Source organism: Exophiala dermatitidis, assembly GCF_000230625.1.
Source record: "Exophiala dermatitidis NIH/UT8656 unplaced genomic scaffold supercont1.1, whole genome shotgun sequence".
NCBI lineage: Eukaryota > Fungi > Ascomycota > Eurotiomycetes > Chaetothyriales > Herpotrichiellaceae > Exophiala > Exophiala dermatitidis.
The window spans coordinates 4,141,178-4,158,196 of NW_008751646.1; the positions used below are offsets into that span (position 1 = coordinate 4,141,178).

The 17,019-nt window shown below is 53.9% G+C and overlaps 6 protein-coding genes across 6 annotated transcripts; 4 read left to right on the plus strand and 2 right to left on the minus strand.

Moving 5' to 3' along the window:
- Nucleotides 1-78: 78 nt before the first annotated feature.
- Nucleotides 79-3,346, minus strand: HMPREF1120_01465 (transmembrane GTPase Fzo1). The gene is made up of 2 exons (XM_009155484.1): nt 693-3,346; nt 79-625 (listed from the first exon to the last, which is right to left on the minus strand). Exons 1-2 carry the CDS (start codon nt 3,148-3,150, stop codon nt 267-269), a joined length of 2,817 nt encoding a protein of 938 aa, XP_009153732.1. The 5' UTR covers nt 3,151-3,346; the 3' UTR covers nt 79-266.
- A 389-nt stretch (nt 3,347-3,735) lies between these two features.
- Nucleotides 3,736-4,487, plus strand: HMPREF1120_01466 (DOA4-independent degradation protein 4; the record flags this gene model as incomplete). Its single annotated transcript, XM_009155485.1, has 3 exons — nt 3,736-3,984; nt 4,053-4,310; nt 4,365-4,487. 3 exons carry the CDS (start codon nt 3,736-3,738, stop codon nt 4,485-4,487), a joined length of 630 nt encoding a protein of 209 aa, XP_009153733.1.
- HMPREF1120_01467 (uncharacterized protein) lies at nt 4,431-7,579 on the minus strand. The gene is made up of 3 exons (XM_009155486.1): nt 5,384-7,579; nt 5,037-5,323; nt 4,431-4,986 (listed from the first exon to the last, which is right to left on the minus strand). Exons 1-3 carry the CDS (start codon nt 6,430-6,432, stop codon nt 4,913-4,915), a joined length of 1,410 nt encoding a protein of 469 aa, XP_009153734.1. The 5' UTR covers nt 6,433-7,579; the 3' UTR covers nt 4,431-4,912.
- Nucleotides 7,580-8,114: 535 nt separating this feature from the next.
- HMPREF1120_01468 (uncharacterized protein) lies at nt 8,115-10,094 on the plus strand (the record flags this gene model as incomplete). The annotated part of the gene is made up of 2 exons (XM_009155487.1): nt 8,115-8,186; nt 8,244-10,094. The coding sequence occupies 2 exons, from the start codon at nt 8,115-8,117 to the stop codon at nt 10,092-10,094; spliced, it is 1,923 nt and encodes a 640-aa protein (XP_009153735.1).
- A 441-nt stretch (nt 10,095-10,535) lies between these two features.
- Nucleotides 10,536-13,477, plus strand: HMPREF1120_01469 (uncharacterized protein; the record flags this gene model as incomplete). The annotated part of the gene is made up of 3 exons (XM_009155488.1): nt 10,536-10,725; nt 10,776-12,751; nt 12,806-13,477. The coding sequence occupies 3 exons, from the start codon at nt 10,536-10,538 to the stop codon at nt 13,475-13,477; spliced, it is 2,838 nt and encodes a 945-aa protein (XP_009153736.1).
- A 620-nt stretch (nt 13,478-14,097) lies between these two features.
- On the plus strand, nt 14,098-16,720 carry HMPREF1120_01470 (uncharacterized protein; the record flags this gene model as incomplete). Its single annotated transcript, XM_009155489.1, has 2 exons — nt 14,098-14,212; nt 14,271-16,720. The coding sequence occupies 2 exons, from the start codon at nt 14,098-14,100 to the stop codon at nt 16,718-16,720; spliced, it is 2,565 nt and encodes an 854-aa protein (XP_009153737.1).
- Nucleotides 16,721-17,019: the final 299 nt, after the last annotated feature.

A 17,019-nucleotide genomic window follows, 5' to 3' on the forward strand; every position in this document is an offset into this window, starting at 1 on the left:
CACATCGTCCACCCTACGTGGGCCTCTTTACGTCTCGCCTCCGTAAAATCCGAGACTTGGCTTAATACAGACTCCAAAGCATCTTCAAATATCCAGGATGATCAATTGCTACATGGTCATTCAAGTTGTATTCAGTATCTGAAAGAATGGAGAGAGCAAGTGGAGAGAATGAAGCACTGCCAGAAGACGCTCGCTCAACCCGACACTCCGTCACGCTCAAACTCACAATCTCATGCCGCCTGCGAAAGGATTATGTTGCTTTTTCTTCAGCTTGCGTATGCCCCGACTGCTCCTGGCGGTCCTTCCAGGTCGATACTCGCGACTCTCCGCCGTGTTTCGGAGGAATCGCGAACCAGGTTTCCAAAGTACTTGCGTGCCACTTCGCTCTCACGCTTGACCTTGGTCACATCTTCCTTTTTCTGCTTCAGCTCCTCTACCCCTCGGGCAAGATCCGCCGTCAGTTGTTGGGCCGGATATCGGAGCACTCTTCGAACTTCGCCGGCTATGCGGTGCGCATTGCTATGTGTATAGTCCATCTCTGCCAGAGTCGCTGACAGTTTTGATGCCAGTCGGGGCGGAAGAGTCTGAGGAATGGTGGACAAGACGTAGGCGACGGTAAGGACGGCTGCAATGGCAGTTAGTATAGAGGACGACGAAATCTTTCAAGGCTGGCAAAGGACACGAGTACTCACCAGCAGCAACAACACCTGGCAAGATCAACCTTCTCAGATTCCGGTTACCAAGAACCCTTGCTGCCCCGAAGGCACCATCAATCCACCCGACGCCACCCATTGCTCTGGAGCCCACGGTTCCAACAACGGTAAGTGCCAGGCCTGTTCCAACGGTCTTCTCCTGCCGCTCCCATATGCTTGCCAAGTCGAAAAAGTCCCAAATGTCTACATCGGTGTCGACGGAACGCACCAACGCGTCTTTCCGGCGTTGGAACATCTTGTCCGCTTGGAAGTTCAGTCTCTCGTAGCTGTCGCCCACGTGTAAGAGACCCAGGGATTTGATCATGCTAACCCCTTCGACGGTTTTGCTTCTCCCGTAGGCTTCGCAGCTAGTGACTGCAGCTGAGATTTGGTCGAGCATGGCGATACGGAGATCTTCGGCAAACTGGAAAGCGGACCATATGCCTGGATACTCGACGCCGTGATCTGCCTTGCCGACATTGGCGATTGTACTCGACAAGGTCGTACGTGTATGGTTGTAAACGTCGGTTGAGGTGGCGTCAATTTCCTTCTCAACCTGCTCCGTTACGGCCACCCGCTGCTTCTGTCTCTCTGCAAACTTGGGCTCGATTTCGGAGAGTTCTTTCGCCACGCGTTCAAGTTCCGCCTGTGCAACGTCCCGGTTCACCGTGGCGAGGACGTTCAGGTCGCCCAAGCAGTTCATTAGGTAAGTCTTGGCCGGAGCCAGCTTCGAGCGCGCTCTCTTCTCCAGGACGAACCTACGTAGAGCTCCCTCAAGCACCTCGAAATCTTGGATCTTCTCCTTATCCTTGCCTTTGCCCTTATCATGGTCGTTCCCACCATCATCGTCGTCACCATCTGGAGGATTCGAGGGCCCGGATCCGCCCGCATCGGCCCCCGAGCCGCTGGGGGCTGGTGCTGGTGCCATGGGAATGGCATTGCTAGACACAAAATGTACCAGCTCCTGGGCCTCTTTAAAGGTTTGGGGACTGAGTTTGGCCAACTGCTCGAGAATCAATTTCTGACATCGCTGCTTATCTCGGATGTTGTCAAAGCCGTTGACTACCATGAAGATGTAGGACTTCTCATGGGCGGCTTGCCATATAAACTCCTTGGCGGATAATGTGAAATGATTGGCGGCGGATACCACGAAGACAACGACGTCGATTTCTTCCTGCCGCGCGAATACTGCAGTTGTCTTGACCGAGTCAGAGTTCAGCCCTGGCGCATCAATCAGTGCAATATCCACGACGCCATTATTTAGTAACGACCGGTCAATGCTCCGGACGTCTCTAATATAGACTTTGCACTGCATATACCGTTCATTATCCACCACAATCTTTTCCAGCTCCTGTAGGGAGTAGCTGTCATATGTGCTTTCGTCATTCCGGTCATAAATTGAATCTTTGTGAACAGCATGTACCTCCTCTACGCCACCATTGTCTTTGGCGTCAAGGACCTCACAGAATATGCTGGTGCATGGCTGTTGATCTTCAGGGAGGATCTTGCGCCGTAAAAGGGCGTTGCAGAATGTCGACTTCCCGGCATTGAGATCTCCGGTCACTAAAACTTTGCTGGAGGTGTCCTCGATGCGGTCCCGTAGAGCAAGCAGATGCCGAACGCTTTGACTGATCTTTCCGTCGAGCAACGAGGCAATTGACTTCTTTTCCAAGGAATGAACAAGCTCCGTCTGAGATAGAGCGCCCACTTTGAGATCCAGTTTGAGGATGGAAAACTCCTGGGCGATCTGTGGCGTGATCAACCGTGGCTCAGCAGTCGACTTCCGCTCAGCCTGCGCGCTGGATTCCGCAGAACTGTCTTCTCCAATCGATGTACCAGCCCTCCGCAATGCTCCAGGTCGGGGGTGTCCGGCCTTGCGCTGGAAGGCTTCCCGTGATAGATCACCCTGGTCTCTCGTCGACTGTGCCTGCGTGAAGGTCGGCCTGCTGGGGTGTACTTCTTCTTCCGGGCGTTGTACGGATGGATAATGAGCTGGCCACTGGGCATTCATTTCTTGTAATTGCTTCAGGAGTTCCATCGTCTGGCCGATCGCCTTCGTCAGCGCGACGCGGTTTTGATTGTAGTACAATTGGTGGACATGGCTGGCCAGGGCACGTTTCTCTGTGTCCGACATTGCTGACGGCCTCCCGTCGACCTGAGGGGTATGGGCGGGCGTAGGTCTGTCTCGGAGCAATTCATCTTCCCATGCGCGCATCTCGCCACCGCGTTGTTGCGCATCGCCCGCCATGCTGCCGTAGCCTGAGTCTCGTTCCAGTTGTTCCATAAGGGCTGCTGCATGAGTGGGCTGTCCTCCAGTGCCCACCGTCATATACTGCGGTCGATATGAGGCGGGCTCACTCGGTGGAGGAGAAGGCATTTCGTCCGGGTTGTTGTTCGGTTCGTCGTATTGGTGTTCTCGCCTCGAGGAACCCTCGCCGGGAAAGTAAGACTGGCTCATCGTCGAAGCGTGCGCGGCAACCTTAATCGTTGAGGAGGGCCTTTAGGGGAAGAATGGGGACATGGACGCCATAACAATGACAGTTGATCGAGTAGGGATGGAATGGAATGGGTTTAGTTGCTGTATGGATGGTGGCTCGCTGACTGAAGTTGGGGGAAGTAGTAATAAAGTTGAAGTGGCTGCAGCCGAAAGTCACGTAACCAAAACTTGCACTTGAAGTGAGTGCAGCGCAGGCCAAAAAGAAAGTATCGTGATCCGGCCGCCGCTCGCCTTTGCCCCGTTTTCCAGCCGCCGCAACTTAACGTCACTGCAGCGACTGGTCAGGGCCGCATCAAGGCCTCCATCCAACACCAACAACTGAACGAGGACATCGTCGCTGTACCGGCACCACTGCGTTAATTGCACCACCATTATTTTTCCTCGGGAGGCTGTGTGATCATCCGCGTGTTTGTGTCCTGCTCCACGCCGTGTGGTGCACCACTTCTTCAACATGAATGTACGCAAGCCTCGCTGAACATCCGAAAGCTGCACCTCGCTGACTTGACTTCTCTCCACAAGATTATAGAATGGGCTTTCGGCAAGCGCATGACGCCGGCGGAGCGACTCCGGAAGCACCAGCGCGCACTGGAAAAGACGCAACGAGAACTCGACCGCGAGCGCGTCAAACTTGAAAACCAAGAGAAGAAACTGGTCGCCGATATCAAGAAGAGCGCAAAGAATGGCCAGATTGGGGCCTGCAAGATCCAGGCCAAGGACCTCGTTCGCACTCGGAGATATATCCAGAAGTTCTATCAAATGCGGACTCAATTACAGGCTATCTCTCTACGAATACAGGTGGGTTTCACATACGGACGGCCGTGCTGTTATCGCGCAATGGTATTGACCGAGAGGGTGATGTGCAGACCGTACGGAGTAACGAGCAGATGATGCAGTCGATGAAAGGAGCGACGATGCTTCTGGGAAGTATGAATAGACAAATGAATCTGCCCGCGCTTCAAAGGATCGCTATGGAGTTCGAGCGGGAGAACGATATCATGGACCAGCGACAGGAAATGATGGATGATGCCATTGATGATGTGACGGGTTTGGAGGACGAAGAAGAAGGAGAAGAGGTTGTCAATCAGGTCCTGGACGAGATCGGCGTGGATCTCAACAATGCTGTAAGCGGTCCCAAACACTTGCTTCTGAGGACAACGATGCTGACCACCTTTCAGCTTGGGGAGACGCCAACTGGCATACAAAAGGCTGCGGTTCCTGAAGGCCGAGTTGCCCAAGCTATAGGCGGAGGAGCCGAGGACGATGATTTACAGGCTCGACTCGACAGTTTGCGACGATAGTCATCACAATCAGCCTGTACTAGTCTCCTTGCATTCTACGAAGCACGGCGCCAGGCGTTGGATTAGAGAGGTTGACACCTGTGCATGAAATTTATTCTGCTTCACCACAGCTCCAGCGAGGATCCTTCCATCAAGTACGCTGCTGATGAGACAGTCCATAAGCAGGTTTGCATAAGGTAAGGTGTAAGGTTACCTTGCTCAGGCAACTACCTATTGTAAAATATAAGATAAATATCCTGCCTGTTCCCTTTCATGAAATGCATGTCCACATCCGCTTCTCCGATGCTGACACCGCCAAAGGCAAAAGAATCCCGAAATGGTCCCCATAATGAATCTAACAATACAGATGCTGTCGACGTACAGAATTACCCCTCCAACAATTCCCTCGAATGCGTAGGCAACTCCATATTCTACAAGAGATGCTTCTACTGCGCGATAACGACAGTGATGGGCTCACCAAGGGGAGCACCGACGTTGGCGTATGCGCCAGCGATGTTTCCTGGTGGATGTTAGTCTAATCAGTGCATCGGCTCCGGTGATGGTACTTACCAGGAGGGTAGTAGTTGCAGACAGTGAAGTACTGCGCATAGGCGGCGTTGGTCAGGCCGTTGGGGCAGTATTGAGTGGCACAGCCGACTTGCTGAGTGCCCTTCCAGACAATCTGCGAGAAGTGGCCCCAAGAAGCAAAGTTGGTGGTATCCACGTTGTTGGAGTCGTATGGGCCGGGGTAGTTGGGCATCTCACGGTTGTACATATCGTTGCCAATCATGCCTGGGACCTGGAGAGGCGTGTAACCAGCACCGATGTTTTGACCATAGCCGCCACCACCAGCGGTGCTGTAGATTATTTGTTAGCAATGATGATCGTGTGCGCTATGACTTCGTTTGTACACTTACATGTTGTGGCCGTAGATGCAGGTTGCGGCAATCTCTCCAGCAATGGTGGCCAAGTTGGTGGACCATGTCAAATCGGTAGCGGAGTGGTTGGCACGGTGAAGGTTGTGGGCTTCGAGAATGCCGGAGATGTAGTTGGTGCCGACATTGACAGTCTGGATGGCGGAGGCTGCTGAGGTGGTGGTGGTGGTAACGAGAGCCGATGTAGTTGTTGTGGCAGCGGCAGTTGTAGTCACAGCGCTGGTCGTGGTGCCAGCAGCACCGGTGGTCGACGACGTCGTAGTGGTGGTCTGCATGATAGGAGATAACACAGCTGTAGTGGTTGTCGTGGCAGCAGTGGTAGAGCTTGCGGCGGGAGTGGTGCTAGAGCTGGTGGTAGTCGAGCCGCCGATGGGGCCGACACCATTGCCGCTGGATGTGGTGGAAGTCGTCCAGCCGGAGGACGTTGTTGACCCACCGATTGGGCCAACGCCGTTACCAGACGAGGTGGTGGATGTAGTGCGAACAGGGTTCGACGTCGCCACCCAGTCAGACCATGGTTCGGGGGTATCGCTGGTTGGAACAGGTCCCAAGACCGTGGTGTACTCGGTGTGAGTCCTGGTGAGCGTGGCGCCGTCCGCCGCATCGTCGTCAGTCCAGTCAACCCAGGCAAGGTCGTTCGTCGGTTGGGCGCCAGTCCAGACGGTCTTGGTAACGGTAGCCCCAGGAGCACCTCCGGTAGGGATGAGCTCAATGGCAATACCGGTCTTGGTCGTCAGGTATCCCTCGGTGGTGTAGACAACGACAATAGGACCGGCCTTGGTAATGGTCCTGGGACCAGTTGGGGCGGCATTTTGGGCAGGACCGACGCCGCCCGTCTTGGTGTAGATCTGAACGCCCTCTGCTGGAGAAACAGGAGTGACGCGAACCTCCCCATTGCAAGGGCAGTACTGCACTGTCCTTGTCTGGGTCTCGGTGACGGTGGTGTCCTGTTCGGCCGACCAGTCAAGCCAAGAGGCAGCCGCGTGCCCGCTGGCGGCGAGCACAACGAAGGCCGATGCAGAGACCTTCATTTTGAACTGGCTGGATCGAAAACCAAACAGCGAGTCTCGAGAAGGATGAAAGAGGGAGGGTGCGAGAAGCGAAACAGCGAAAGATAAAGGCACAGTAAAGAGAGCGACTGTGGTGAGTGTCTGTGCAACGAAAGAAAATAAAAGAGTGACTTCTTGACGATAAAGAACCAGTGCGACAAGCTAGAAGTACATGTTTCCCAGGCGCCATCATCGTATCCTTATAGTACGTGGTACTCCATGAGGGCGCCATGTTCAGTGATGGGCTCGTGGAGGGCCTGTTGTCGGGGTGAGTCGAGGGAGATTAGACAGCCCGATGGACTGCTGTCAGAACGACGGTTGAAGCCTGGATCATGACAGTGCTCGAGCAGCCATTAGAAGGAGCCCGGACCAACTCTTCAACAAACCATGGCCTGCTTCTTTCTTTCGGCGAACATGTACTATCAGACACTTGACTTCGACTTGTTATATTGCTACCAGACCATCGGGATTGCAAAACGCGTCTGTGGCAGTAAAGATGCGAAAAGGTGTAGAAGAGGCACCTACCATTGGACGAACCCCCTTTTTGGTAGGTACAGTCACGGGGACTCCTAATAGGAGTCCAAGGGAGACACAACGCCTGGAAGAGAGCGTTCGAGGATGTGCGAGTCACAGCCTAACCTGGAGCTTACCTGTAGCTCCCTCCGATGTCAGGAGTAGTTGTCGATGTGACACACCACTTGTAGGGAGGTTGGACCCGTTGCTATCACGAAAACGCGTAGTAGTTGCTGTCAAATGTGTCAACCCACAACATCAATTTCTGCCCTCTCTCCCCATAACGAGCGATCTCGTAACCGTGAATTATAACCTTTGGCCCGGGAGGCACACACGTGCTTTGAAGATTGTCCCTTGTCGAGCAATGCGCCACAACTGCAATCTGGAGTATTGGGAGATGGGAAAGTGCCACATCATCTGGCCGTTTACTGTGTACGCTGCATCCACCAAGCTTCCCCAGCTCCGCGAGATTCGCGACGTACTTCAGAGGTCTGTGTCCCTCTTAATTGCCAAATTGAGCAGCAGTCAATGCCGATCTGTTGACGAATCGAGCGGTTGTAAACGAAACAAAGTAATTTTGCGGGATGAGGACTTTTGATCAACAAACGGCGCCGCTGAGTTCAACTGCTCATGCGACGTCGAGATCAACGAAGAAGCAGCGCAGTTCCGCTCGTCTCGGGAAAGCTGCCTGTTGAGTCCGCCGGCATTGCTTTCCGACACAATGTCCCCGATTAGCTCATTGGCACACACGAGTGCACTATACTTGTACTAGCGCTCACTAACAGCATTTCAGTGGTAGTTTGGGCATGCTACCATTAATATTGCAGCACTAGTAGTACTAGCACTACAAGTACTACAACTTACGTAGTGCGACTTCCACGCGCGGTCGCAGACGCTGACGGTCGAATTCACATCATTATTGTCGCTCTCCACTGGCAAAGTACAACAATAAATGAACAAGCAATCCGGAGAGCACGGCCCCATCGCAACTCTCGCTCAGGCATACCTGATCTTGCATGAGTTAGTCAATGCTTGCAACAAACTTTACTCTCCCGCATGTAATACTTCGCCGTCACTTTGCTGCACTACTGACATTCGCATCCATTGCGCTGGCTTTCGCATCGCGATGTGTCGGCCCACCGCTGTAAGCAATGGCCGAGCATGCTGATGAGTCCACTGCTGCCGCAAAGGCTCGCAATGAACGTCCATTCCTGTATCCATGGGTCTGTGTACTCCTTTGTCTGCTCCTCCACGTCTCGCCTGACATGACCATACACTAGAACCGTCGCCTGCGTCATCTGCACGGGGTCTCTCTGCGCAATCTCCATGTTACAGCACCCAGTCCTAGAAGACATGCAAAAACAATCACCGACGATGATGCGCCTTACAGCCTGGCGTCTCCCGCCAAACGAGCCTTGCACAGCGACACAAAGCCGCTGACCCAGTCCCGCTCTTTCACCGATTTGGCCTCAGCGCTTGACGATGCCTCGAGCCAGTCACGCCTGCATAAGGCTGCCACCTCCTACGAGAAGAATGAAATACAATCCAACAGACCAGGTGGAGGCAGGCTTCGCAGAAGTAGCACCTTACATTGGGGATCTGCGAGCCCACAGGCGCGGCAGTCAAAATTGGAGGATATCGTGGTGAGCCGGCTGGCCGACTCCTGGATATCGGTGCACTGCCCTGGTACCCCAGAACCTGTGTACATCAGCGAGGAAATCGAAAGATCCATGAACCCAAGCTTCGCGTTCTTTGACCTTGACGGCAGCGGGCCTCAAGTTTTAAGGTCCGACGAGTGCACCATCCGGGTGTGGGCCAGACGCGCGAAGACCGAAGGGTACTGTCTACTCGTCGAACTAGACGTGAATTTAAGGTCATTGCAGTTCATTGGGCGGAAACTTGAGAATTTCCATCATCCGCTACCCGAGAACTGCATCCTGCTACACTTGTCCGACGGTATCTATACCAGCTTTACGGACCTGCCGGCGGACGCGCATACCTTAGTCGATCATGCAGTAGACCACCGCGATGGATCCAGCAAACCAGGTTCATCCTTTGACGCCCTCATGCAGCTCGCAAACCTCGACGACTGTATCCAAGATGCAATCAAAGTCCGAGCTCAGATCGAAGACGACATAAACAAAATACTGGCAGAGGCGCATGTTCTCAAGATCGATGACGAAGCAGACCCGGGTCTTGATGATGGCAGCTCTCAAACCAAAGCTGCCCTCGCTGCGGAGAAGAAGCATCTGCGTCAGCTAAAGAAGCGACGAGAAGAGCTGAAGGAGCAACTGGGACAAAGAGGTCACGCCCTTGACGTAGGTCGGGAGACGATGTCCAGATCTAGAAAGGTTTTGGAAGAACGGACCCAAGCCTGCAAAGACCTAGAGGGGCAGCTGCACCATATTGAGTCTGAGTCTCGAGGGCAGGTTCGACGCATATGTGAAGCGCTGCTCACGATATTCCCGATTGAACCCCTGAAGAGTCGCACGCTCCAATTCACTATTCGCGGCATCCACCTTCCGAACTCTGTTTTTGACGACACAAACCGTGACGAGATAGCAGCTGCGCTTGGCTTCACCGCCCAGTTGGTTTACCAATTGGCGCTGTATCTGTCTACGCCCTTGCCATATCCCGTCGAGCCCTTTGGGTCTACTTCGTTTATCTCTGACCCAATATCAATTGGGCTGAGTCAGCGGAGGTACCCTCTTCATCCTACAAGCGTGCCATACAAGTTTGAGTATGGCGTATTTTTGCTTAACAAGGACATCGAGTTTCTCATGAATCGTGCAGGACTACGCATGCTCGATGTCAGGCACACGCTACCCAATCTCAAGTACTTGCTCTATGTCTTGACAGCGGGCAAGGGAGAGCTACCTGCACGCAAGGCTGGCGGAGTAAAAGCACTCATGGGCGATGGTGCCAATGCAGACGTGAGGCCTTGGATTAGCCATGACGGTGTGCCAAACGCAGCAAGTCCAAAGATAGACACCACACATATGGAGGCAAATGGTGGCATTGGGCTGAAAGAAGGAAAGGACCCCGTGGACCCTTTCGGGTCGAGCCCGCCAGCACAGGGGCTGACTCATGCCTCCACGCTCCCTGCTTTGCAGACGGGCAGAATAGATTGAGAATAAGGACCAAATGAACGGTTAGAATTCATCCTGCCTCTCTACTTCAATGCCTGTTTATGGATGTAGATAAGGTTGCTGATCCGGTACAGTACACGACAGTCCTCGTAGTTTCCACCTTCAGCAACGTGGTAGAGTACCTAGGTAGCCCAGTGTACCTACCATTGGTACCCACCTCATCTGGTATCATTAGTCGGTGTGGACTTCCTTCTGACGAGGCTGAGGACCAAAACCCCGTGGCTTACATCAGCGACGCTTGACCCCGGACTGCCCAATGTGCTAACCGAGAAGGGTTAGTAAACGAATCCGCAGCCTCTACGGCCGCTGCGGTTGATAATCCTGTGATCCCCTTCACGTCGGTTATTTCGGGCCTTTGCGCTTCAAACAACCTCGACTGAATGTTTGTCAGGATCCCAATTGCCAACCATCACAGTGCCTAGCATGGGCTACAATGCAGGTGGCCAATTGTCTGGAAGCAGTTTGACTGATTCCTCGCTTTACAAGAACGAGTCTGCGTCGCCCGACTCTTCAGATCCTACGGCTTCTCTACCCCGCGATGGTCGCCCCCATCGTCGCGGTTATCAGGCATGTCAGCGCTGTCGTGAGCGCAAAGTCAAATGTGATCTAGGCAGTGAGTGCGCACCATCGGGTCGCGAAACTACTACTGATTCTGCTCATCAGGTGTCGACGCCCCTGCCGATCCTCCTTGCAAGCGTTGTCTCCGCGAGCGCCTAAAATGCGAGTTTGCCCCGACGAGGAAAAAGCAAAAGAAGTTGGATGGGACTGCGAGAGATGTGTCGGACCATGAGGTCTCGAAGGATGCAACTCCTTCTGTTATGAATGGTAGCTTGCCACCTTATGGCCTCAGTCAAACGACCGACCAGCTGGCTTCACCGTTGGCTACCGCAAATGGGCTGGTCCGCGACGCTTGGTCGCCGTCTACATCCAAGCGATCATTGACCTCTCATCCCCACGACGAGTCTCTGCAAACACGCAGCGCGTCTATATATGGCAGTTCACCAGCGCCGAAAAAGGACCTTACAGATGTTCATCTACATAGTCAGATTGCCGCAGCCAAATTACATGCCCCGGTCTCCAATACTCAAGATGCTTTAGGCATCCTAGTTGATGCCGCCTTCTCCAACAATAATGCACACAACCCAAACGACCGTGCCTTCTCCGACCGCGCTGAAGCCAAGCGTAATATTTTCAACCTCGACCATGCCAGCCCTGAAACCCTCGGAACGACCGGCGTCAGCCCAGAGGAGCAGGCGGAGCGCCAAGCTGGGCTGAAGGTGTGGTCGGAAGTGCGCTTTGTACGGAATGGATGGTTCACAGCCTGGGAAGCCATGCAATATGTCGAGTACTTCTACGAGAAGCTGGCTCTCATGACTCCAGTGGTCTTCCCTGACTATAGGTCACCATTCAAGCATCGTGATCTCCTGATCAACGAACCAATCCTTGCGCTTGCAATTCTGGCCATCGCCTCCCGCCACATGCCCCTTTCCGGCCACGCTGCAACGACTCGATCACATCACATTCAGGCCAAGCTCTGGAACAGTTTGCGCCGACAGGTGGAGAGGCTTTTATGGGGTCAGGAGCAATTCGGCGGGGGGTTTTGCGGAGGCGGCAACTCTGCAAGAATTCGCGAGTCCGAGACTGGGCAGATCACCTGGAGTGGGAGTTTGCGCACTTTTGGCACGATTGAAGCACTTCTCTTGCTTACGGATTGGCAGCCCCAGGCTCTTCATTTCCCGCCCAATGATGACGAGACTGGTCTGCTGGACCAGAATCTTATCATCTCCTGTGAATCATCTTCATACGCGCCGGCACCAGAGGATGAACCTAAAAGAAGCCGCGATTATGATAACCTGCCCTACGCAAGCTGGTTAGAGCCCGCTTGGAGGTCGGATCGAATGTCGTGGATGCTGCTTGGGCTCGCTCAGAACCTGGCCTTTGAGCTCGGCGTTTTTGACACCAATCATTTCAACTGCCGTCACGAACATGGACCAGATTCGGAATGTGCGCGAAAAAGACGCATCAAAAATCTCGTCCTCGTCTATGTCGCCCAGACTAGCGGCAGGATGGGCATCCAATCGTCTCTCAACGTGGAGGAATGGGAGACTGACACGATCTGGGACCAAACCCAACGTCCAGGACAACCTGGTCATCCCATTGACATTATGCAAGCTTGTTGGCTGCACATAGCCAGGATCCTCAACAGAGCAAACCGCGAAATTTTCTCATCACCACAATTTACAAGAGACCTCACATCCAGTGGCAGGTACAAAGATTCCATCAACACGTTCACGCCATTGCTGCGTCAGTGGATGAATGTCTTCGATCAGTCCAAGGCCTATATCCACCCCATTATGCAGAGTATCTTGCGGATGGAATATGAGTATACACGTCTCTACGTCAACTCTCTTGGTCTCCAGAAAGTGGTCGAGTCGTGGGTCGAGGGAGGATCCAACATTCGCAAGACGACGCTGCTTAAGATCGCCGAAGACAACAAGCCGTATATTGATGAAGTGACTGATGCTGCGCTGAACATTCTGAGCATTGTGGTGGATGATTTTGCAGCCAAAGATTACTTGCGAAATGCCCCTGTTCGCATCTATCTTCGAAGTCTATCAGGCATGATGTTTACATTGAAGGTATGCATGAGAAGTCTAAGTGGCACGGTTGCATGAAGCTAACATATGCTGCAGCGCTTCAGCTTAGGTACGCACGAAGCCCTGGTCCGCAAATGTCTCCAGCAGCTCGAAAAGATCATTGTTGCCATGTCCAAGGAGTATGTCGATGACGTCCACCTGTCCTCCTCTACCTCAAGGCTGGTCGGACACATCGTGCGGAATGTGAAGCAGTCCTTGATCCGTGTCCAACAGGGAGGGACTGGATCTGCAGGTCCCAGCCGCGAACAATCACGCGCACAGTCCCCTCACGCTCACGATCATGACAGTTCCAGTCATCATCTACAGCAGCAGCAGCAGCAGCAGCAGGCTGATCACGCCATGAACGTGCTTCAGCAAAGCCCTGGATTCTATTTGAATGATCCTCTTGCAGGAATACAGGCGAGACCTATGGCGGAACTGTCATCGCAGACTTTTGTCCCGCCGCCAAACTTCCTTGGCAGCGGAGACGAGTTAGACTCGGCGCTGGACGAGACTAGCCTCGATCCGACGATTGCTAACTTCTCAATGGATTGGTTTGCACTGCCCTTGGACAACCTCTGGCACAATGATGGCATCACTGTAGATCAAGGCTTGGGCGGAATTGGCCCAACCGTCGGGGCCCGCGACATGCTAGAGGTCATTACAAACCAAGACTACAATCAGATGCAGTGGAACGGCGATCAGCCATTTGACTATAACCATAGTTGAGGCAGGGCCGGCAACACCTGTTATGGAATCATCACGTTCGCGCTCTGGCGGCACGATGAAGCAACGATTGCGGGTTTAACGAATGAGGATAGCGCCATATTCCCTCGCAGGGCCTCCTATACGCGAGGCTGGATCACGATTTATGACCACAGATGAAACAATGATGTTGATTAGGTATATACCTTTATAATGTGGTGTACACCCTGAATGTTACAATGTAGACCTGGACCTGAACCGTGTGCGGCCAACCGGAGGCGGCCATAAGGATTAGCTAAGGATTGATCCCGCGGTCCACGAACTTCGCTCAGTCGCTCTCATCATATCAATCCATTTCCTCCCTCCCGCCCTCCCTCCCCAATGCAAGGTTCACATCGTCAGTACATACCTGACCACGTACGAACGCATCGTCCCATCACATTGTATCCGTCGGGTTCATGCCGCGCTGCTTCCGACGCGCTCCCGCCCGCTTGGACCGACTCCCACTGAGCACTTGGCTGAGCGCAGTCTAGAGATATGCGTCTTTGAATACGATCGTCGCATGACCCTCTCCCAGCGCACCGAGTGGGAAACGATGTCGGCCTCACAAGCCTTGTCCAACTCCTTGCATAGGTAGCCAAGGCATGTCCCACAATGCTCAAATCACCGCCCGCCAACTATGGGGTCGGTTGAGCACGCCCGGTGCGACTCAGACAGCGTCCAGTGCTTGGTGTACGCCGCTCATCTTACCGAGTGGAGGTCAGTTACATATCGTGCGTTGGTCCGGTAGACGCGCCTGAATGCTAACAAGAAGTAGGCGTCCTTGTCTTTGACGGTGACCAAACCAGCACTTTGAGTGCCCAGGTCACCTTTAAGCTGCCTTGCCATAACCCCGATTCGATCATCAGCCCCGACACCACCGGCAACTCATCGGTCATCGGCTTTCAGGATCCCTTCTATGCCTCGATATCACCTCAAGTATTTGCCCTGGCCACGGCGACGGTCATCAGTTATATCTTGGTCATCCTCATTTTCATCACCCCTCGGACGTTCTTCATGGGCGGGCCTGGAGGAGGGGCTAGACTTCTGGGGCGCCGCGGGCCTATACCAGGGACATATGGATCTTCGTCCATCGTCGGCGTTGGGAGGCGGCCGCTCCTACAAAAGATCGCGACTATCACAGTGGCTGTTTCTCTGACGATAGCGACCGCGGACACCTTTTCGGTCGCCGAAGACCAATATAACCAAGGATACATGGATTCTACCCTTTTGGTGGACAGCGTTGTAGGGAGCCTTGAGATTCGCATTATCCGCGTCATCTCCGAGACATTCCTGTGGCTCGCCCAAGTTCAAACCCTCATTCGCCTATTTCCGCGCCACAAAGAAAAGGTCACTATCAAATGGCTCGGATTCGCTATGGTCTCGTCGGACACCATCTTCAGCATCCTGGATTCTTTTGTTGGCGGCCACTCCAGAACTCGTCCGAGGAGCTTCCAGGACGCCATTCCCGCCCTCAATTACTTATTTGAACTGGCCATCTCTCTGATCTACGCCTCCTGTGTGGTCTACTACTGTCTATCAAAGAGGCGTTTTGCATTCTGGCATCCCAAGATGAAAAATATATGTCTTGTTGCCTTATTGTCGCTTCTTTCTGTTGTTATTCCAGTGGTGTTTTTCGTGCTGGATATCTCCCAACCTAACTTGGCAGGCTGGGGCGAGTACATTCGCTGGGTTGGTGCTGCGGCGGCGAGTGTTGTTGTCTGGGAATGGGTCGAACGAATAGAGTCCCTGGAAAGGGATGAGAAAAAGGATGGGATTCTTGGAAGGGAAATATTCGATGGGGATGAAATGCTCAATATGACTCCTTCCGACGACACAAGCTGGCATGGCCATGACCGCGGCACCACTAAAGACGGCGGCCTCCGCAAGACCATGGGCGAGGGCGTCGCGGCGAGGTACAGGCGACTCCGGAGCCGAGTCCCTTTCCGCAAGCGTCGCAAGATGGCACCTCAAGATGGTATCAGCACTGGCGCTGACGCAATGGATTCAGCCGGGCCACGGATGATGACTCGTAACAATCTCGTGATGCCTGAACCAGTTATGACACCTCCAGATAGAAGCGCCAGCGGAAGTGTTGCAAGTACGGTTTACGCGATCCGCTACCATAATCCTACAAGCCCAGCACCAAATCTTCAGCGTGATGGGCGTCCGGAGCAGGAGACTGAGGCAGTCCTGCAAGTCCCAAAGGACGACTTGTCGGAGAGTTCCTCGTCGGCACCACCGCTTTCTGCCACAGAGAAGGAGATGGCCGTGCAACCGAGAGCCTCAGTGACGAATGAAGCGCTTGGTCGACCGAAGTGGCACTCTGTGACTCACCCTTTCAAGCGCCGTAGGGCCGAGCCCCCTGCGGAAGTGGTGGACGCTCAAATCGCCAGTGGCATTCGGAGGTCGCCCATCGACAGCAACCTGAACCTGCGTGGCCGGTTAGGGGCCTTCGCGTCCGCTCAGAAGGAGCGCTTCGCTCGCCGAGGAAGTGTCCCAGCTACTGCTCTACCTGTGACCCTCATCCCGGCGCCGAAGGGGAGCGAGCGGACTTGGTCCCCAGATGACCTGCGTAATGGTCTAGATATTGAAGGCGCGATCCCCATGAACACTATTGCTCCAGCTACACAGCAGACAAGCGCCGCAGCTCAACGGGAGACTTCTGACACTCTCCAAGTGGTTCACATACCGGCCCCAACGCCCGGGAGGACTTGGTCTCCGGACGATCTGCCCCAAGCAGAGGGAAGTGTTTCTCGCCCAACTGACCCGAGTCTGGAGCAATCCCGACCTGTAGGCATGTCGCCTGCAGCACCGGATACACTCTGTCGAAATGTTGGAGGAGGAGCTCCAGCGAGAGAAGCAAACTCCAGCCCAGGTGGGAATGCTGCTTACTCCGTCCCGCAGCCACCAACTGCCCACCTGTCGGATTCGAATACTGCGCCAACCGCTAGTGATGCTACAGTCCAGTCCGCAGGTGAACATCCTTCTGACCCTGACTCGTTGCATGGAGATGCAACCACATCCGCTCTGGCGGTTCCGCAGAAGGGGGCTGGCGCAGAGCCAGCCGATGAAGGACGTTTCAACGCCGAGGCTGAAGTCAAGTGCACAACTGCTCCGCCTTCGTCGGGCGTTTCAACAGAAGCAGCCCATGAGACAGCTGAAACTGGGCATGTAGTGCAGAGTTCGGCGGCGTCGGGAGATGCCCGGGATACTGGTGGGACATGACCCCGGATGGTGACAGCCCTCTATGTTGACAGACATGGAATCGATGTTGTATGTTATGATGTTCTAAGTGGTGTCCTGGGATTATTCTGTAATCTGCCTTTAATCGATGCTGCTCAGGAGAGTCCTACAACTATAAATCAGAGATTAATAGCTACCTAACCATCTATATATGTTAATACACCCGTGGCTACCTGGCACTGGTACCACAGCAAGTACAGCGGATCCTACGATGCCGATATGCAAGTCTTGTCCCGTGCCGCCCGCCGCGCTCAAAAGTTCTGCCTGCGAGAGTTTTTTAT

What these genes read in the sequence shown, in the direction of transcription:
- HMPREF1120_01465 (XM_009155484.1), bottom strand. Translation starts at nt 3,150, where the DNA reads ATGAGCCAGTCTTACTTTCCCGGCGAGGGTTCCTCGAGGCGAGAACAC. An exon ending in GCCAGGTGTTGTTGCTGCTG is followed by an intron (nt 626 to 692) that starts GTGAGTACTCGT and finishes CTGCCATTGCAG; the next exon opens with CCGTCCTTACCGTCGCCTAC.
- HMPREF1120_01467 (XM_009155486.1), bottom strand. Translation starts at nt 6,432, where the DNA reads ATGAAGGTCTCTGCATCGGCCTTCGTTGTGCTCGCCGCCAGCGGGCAC. An exon ending in TGCATCTACGGCCACAACAT is followed by an intron (nt 5,324 to 5,383) that starts GTAAGTGTACAA and finishes AATAATCTACAG; the next exon opens with CACCGCTGGTGGTGGCGGCT. An exon ending in CTGCAACTACTACCCTCCTG is followed by an intron (nt 4,987 to 5,036) that starts GTAAGTACCATC and finishes AACATCCACCAG; the next exon opens with GAAACATCGCTGGCGCATAC.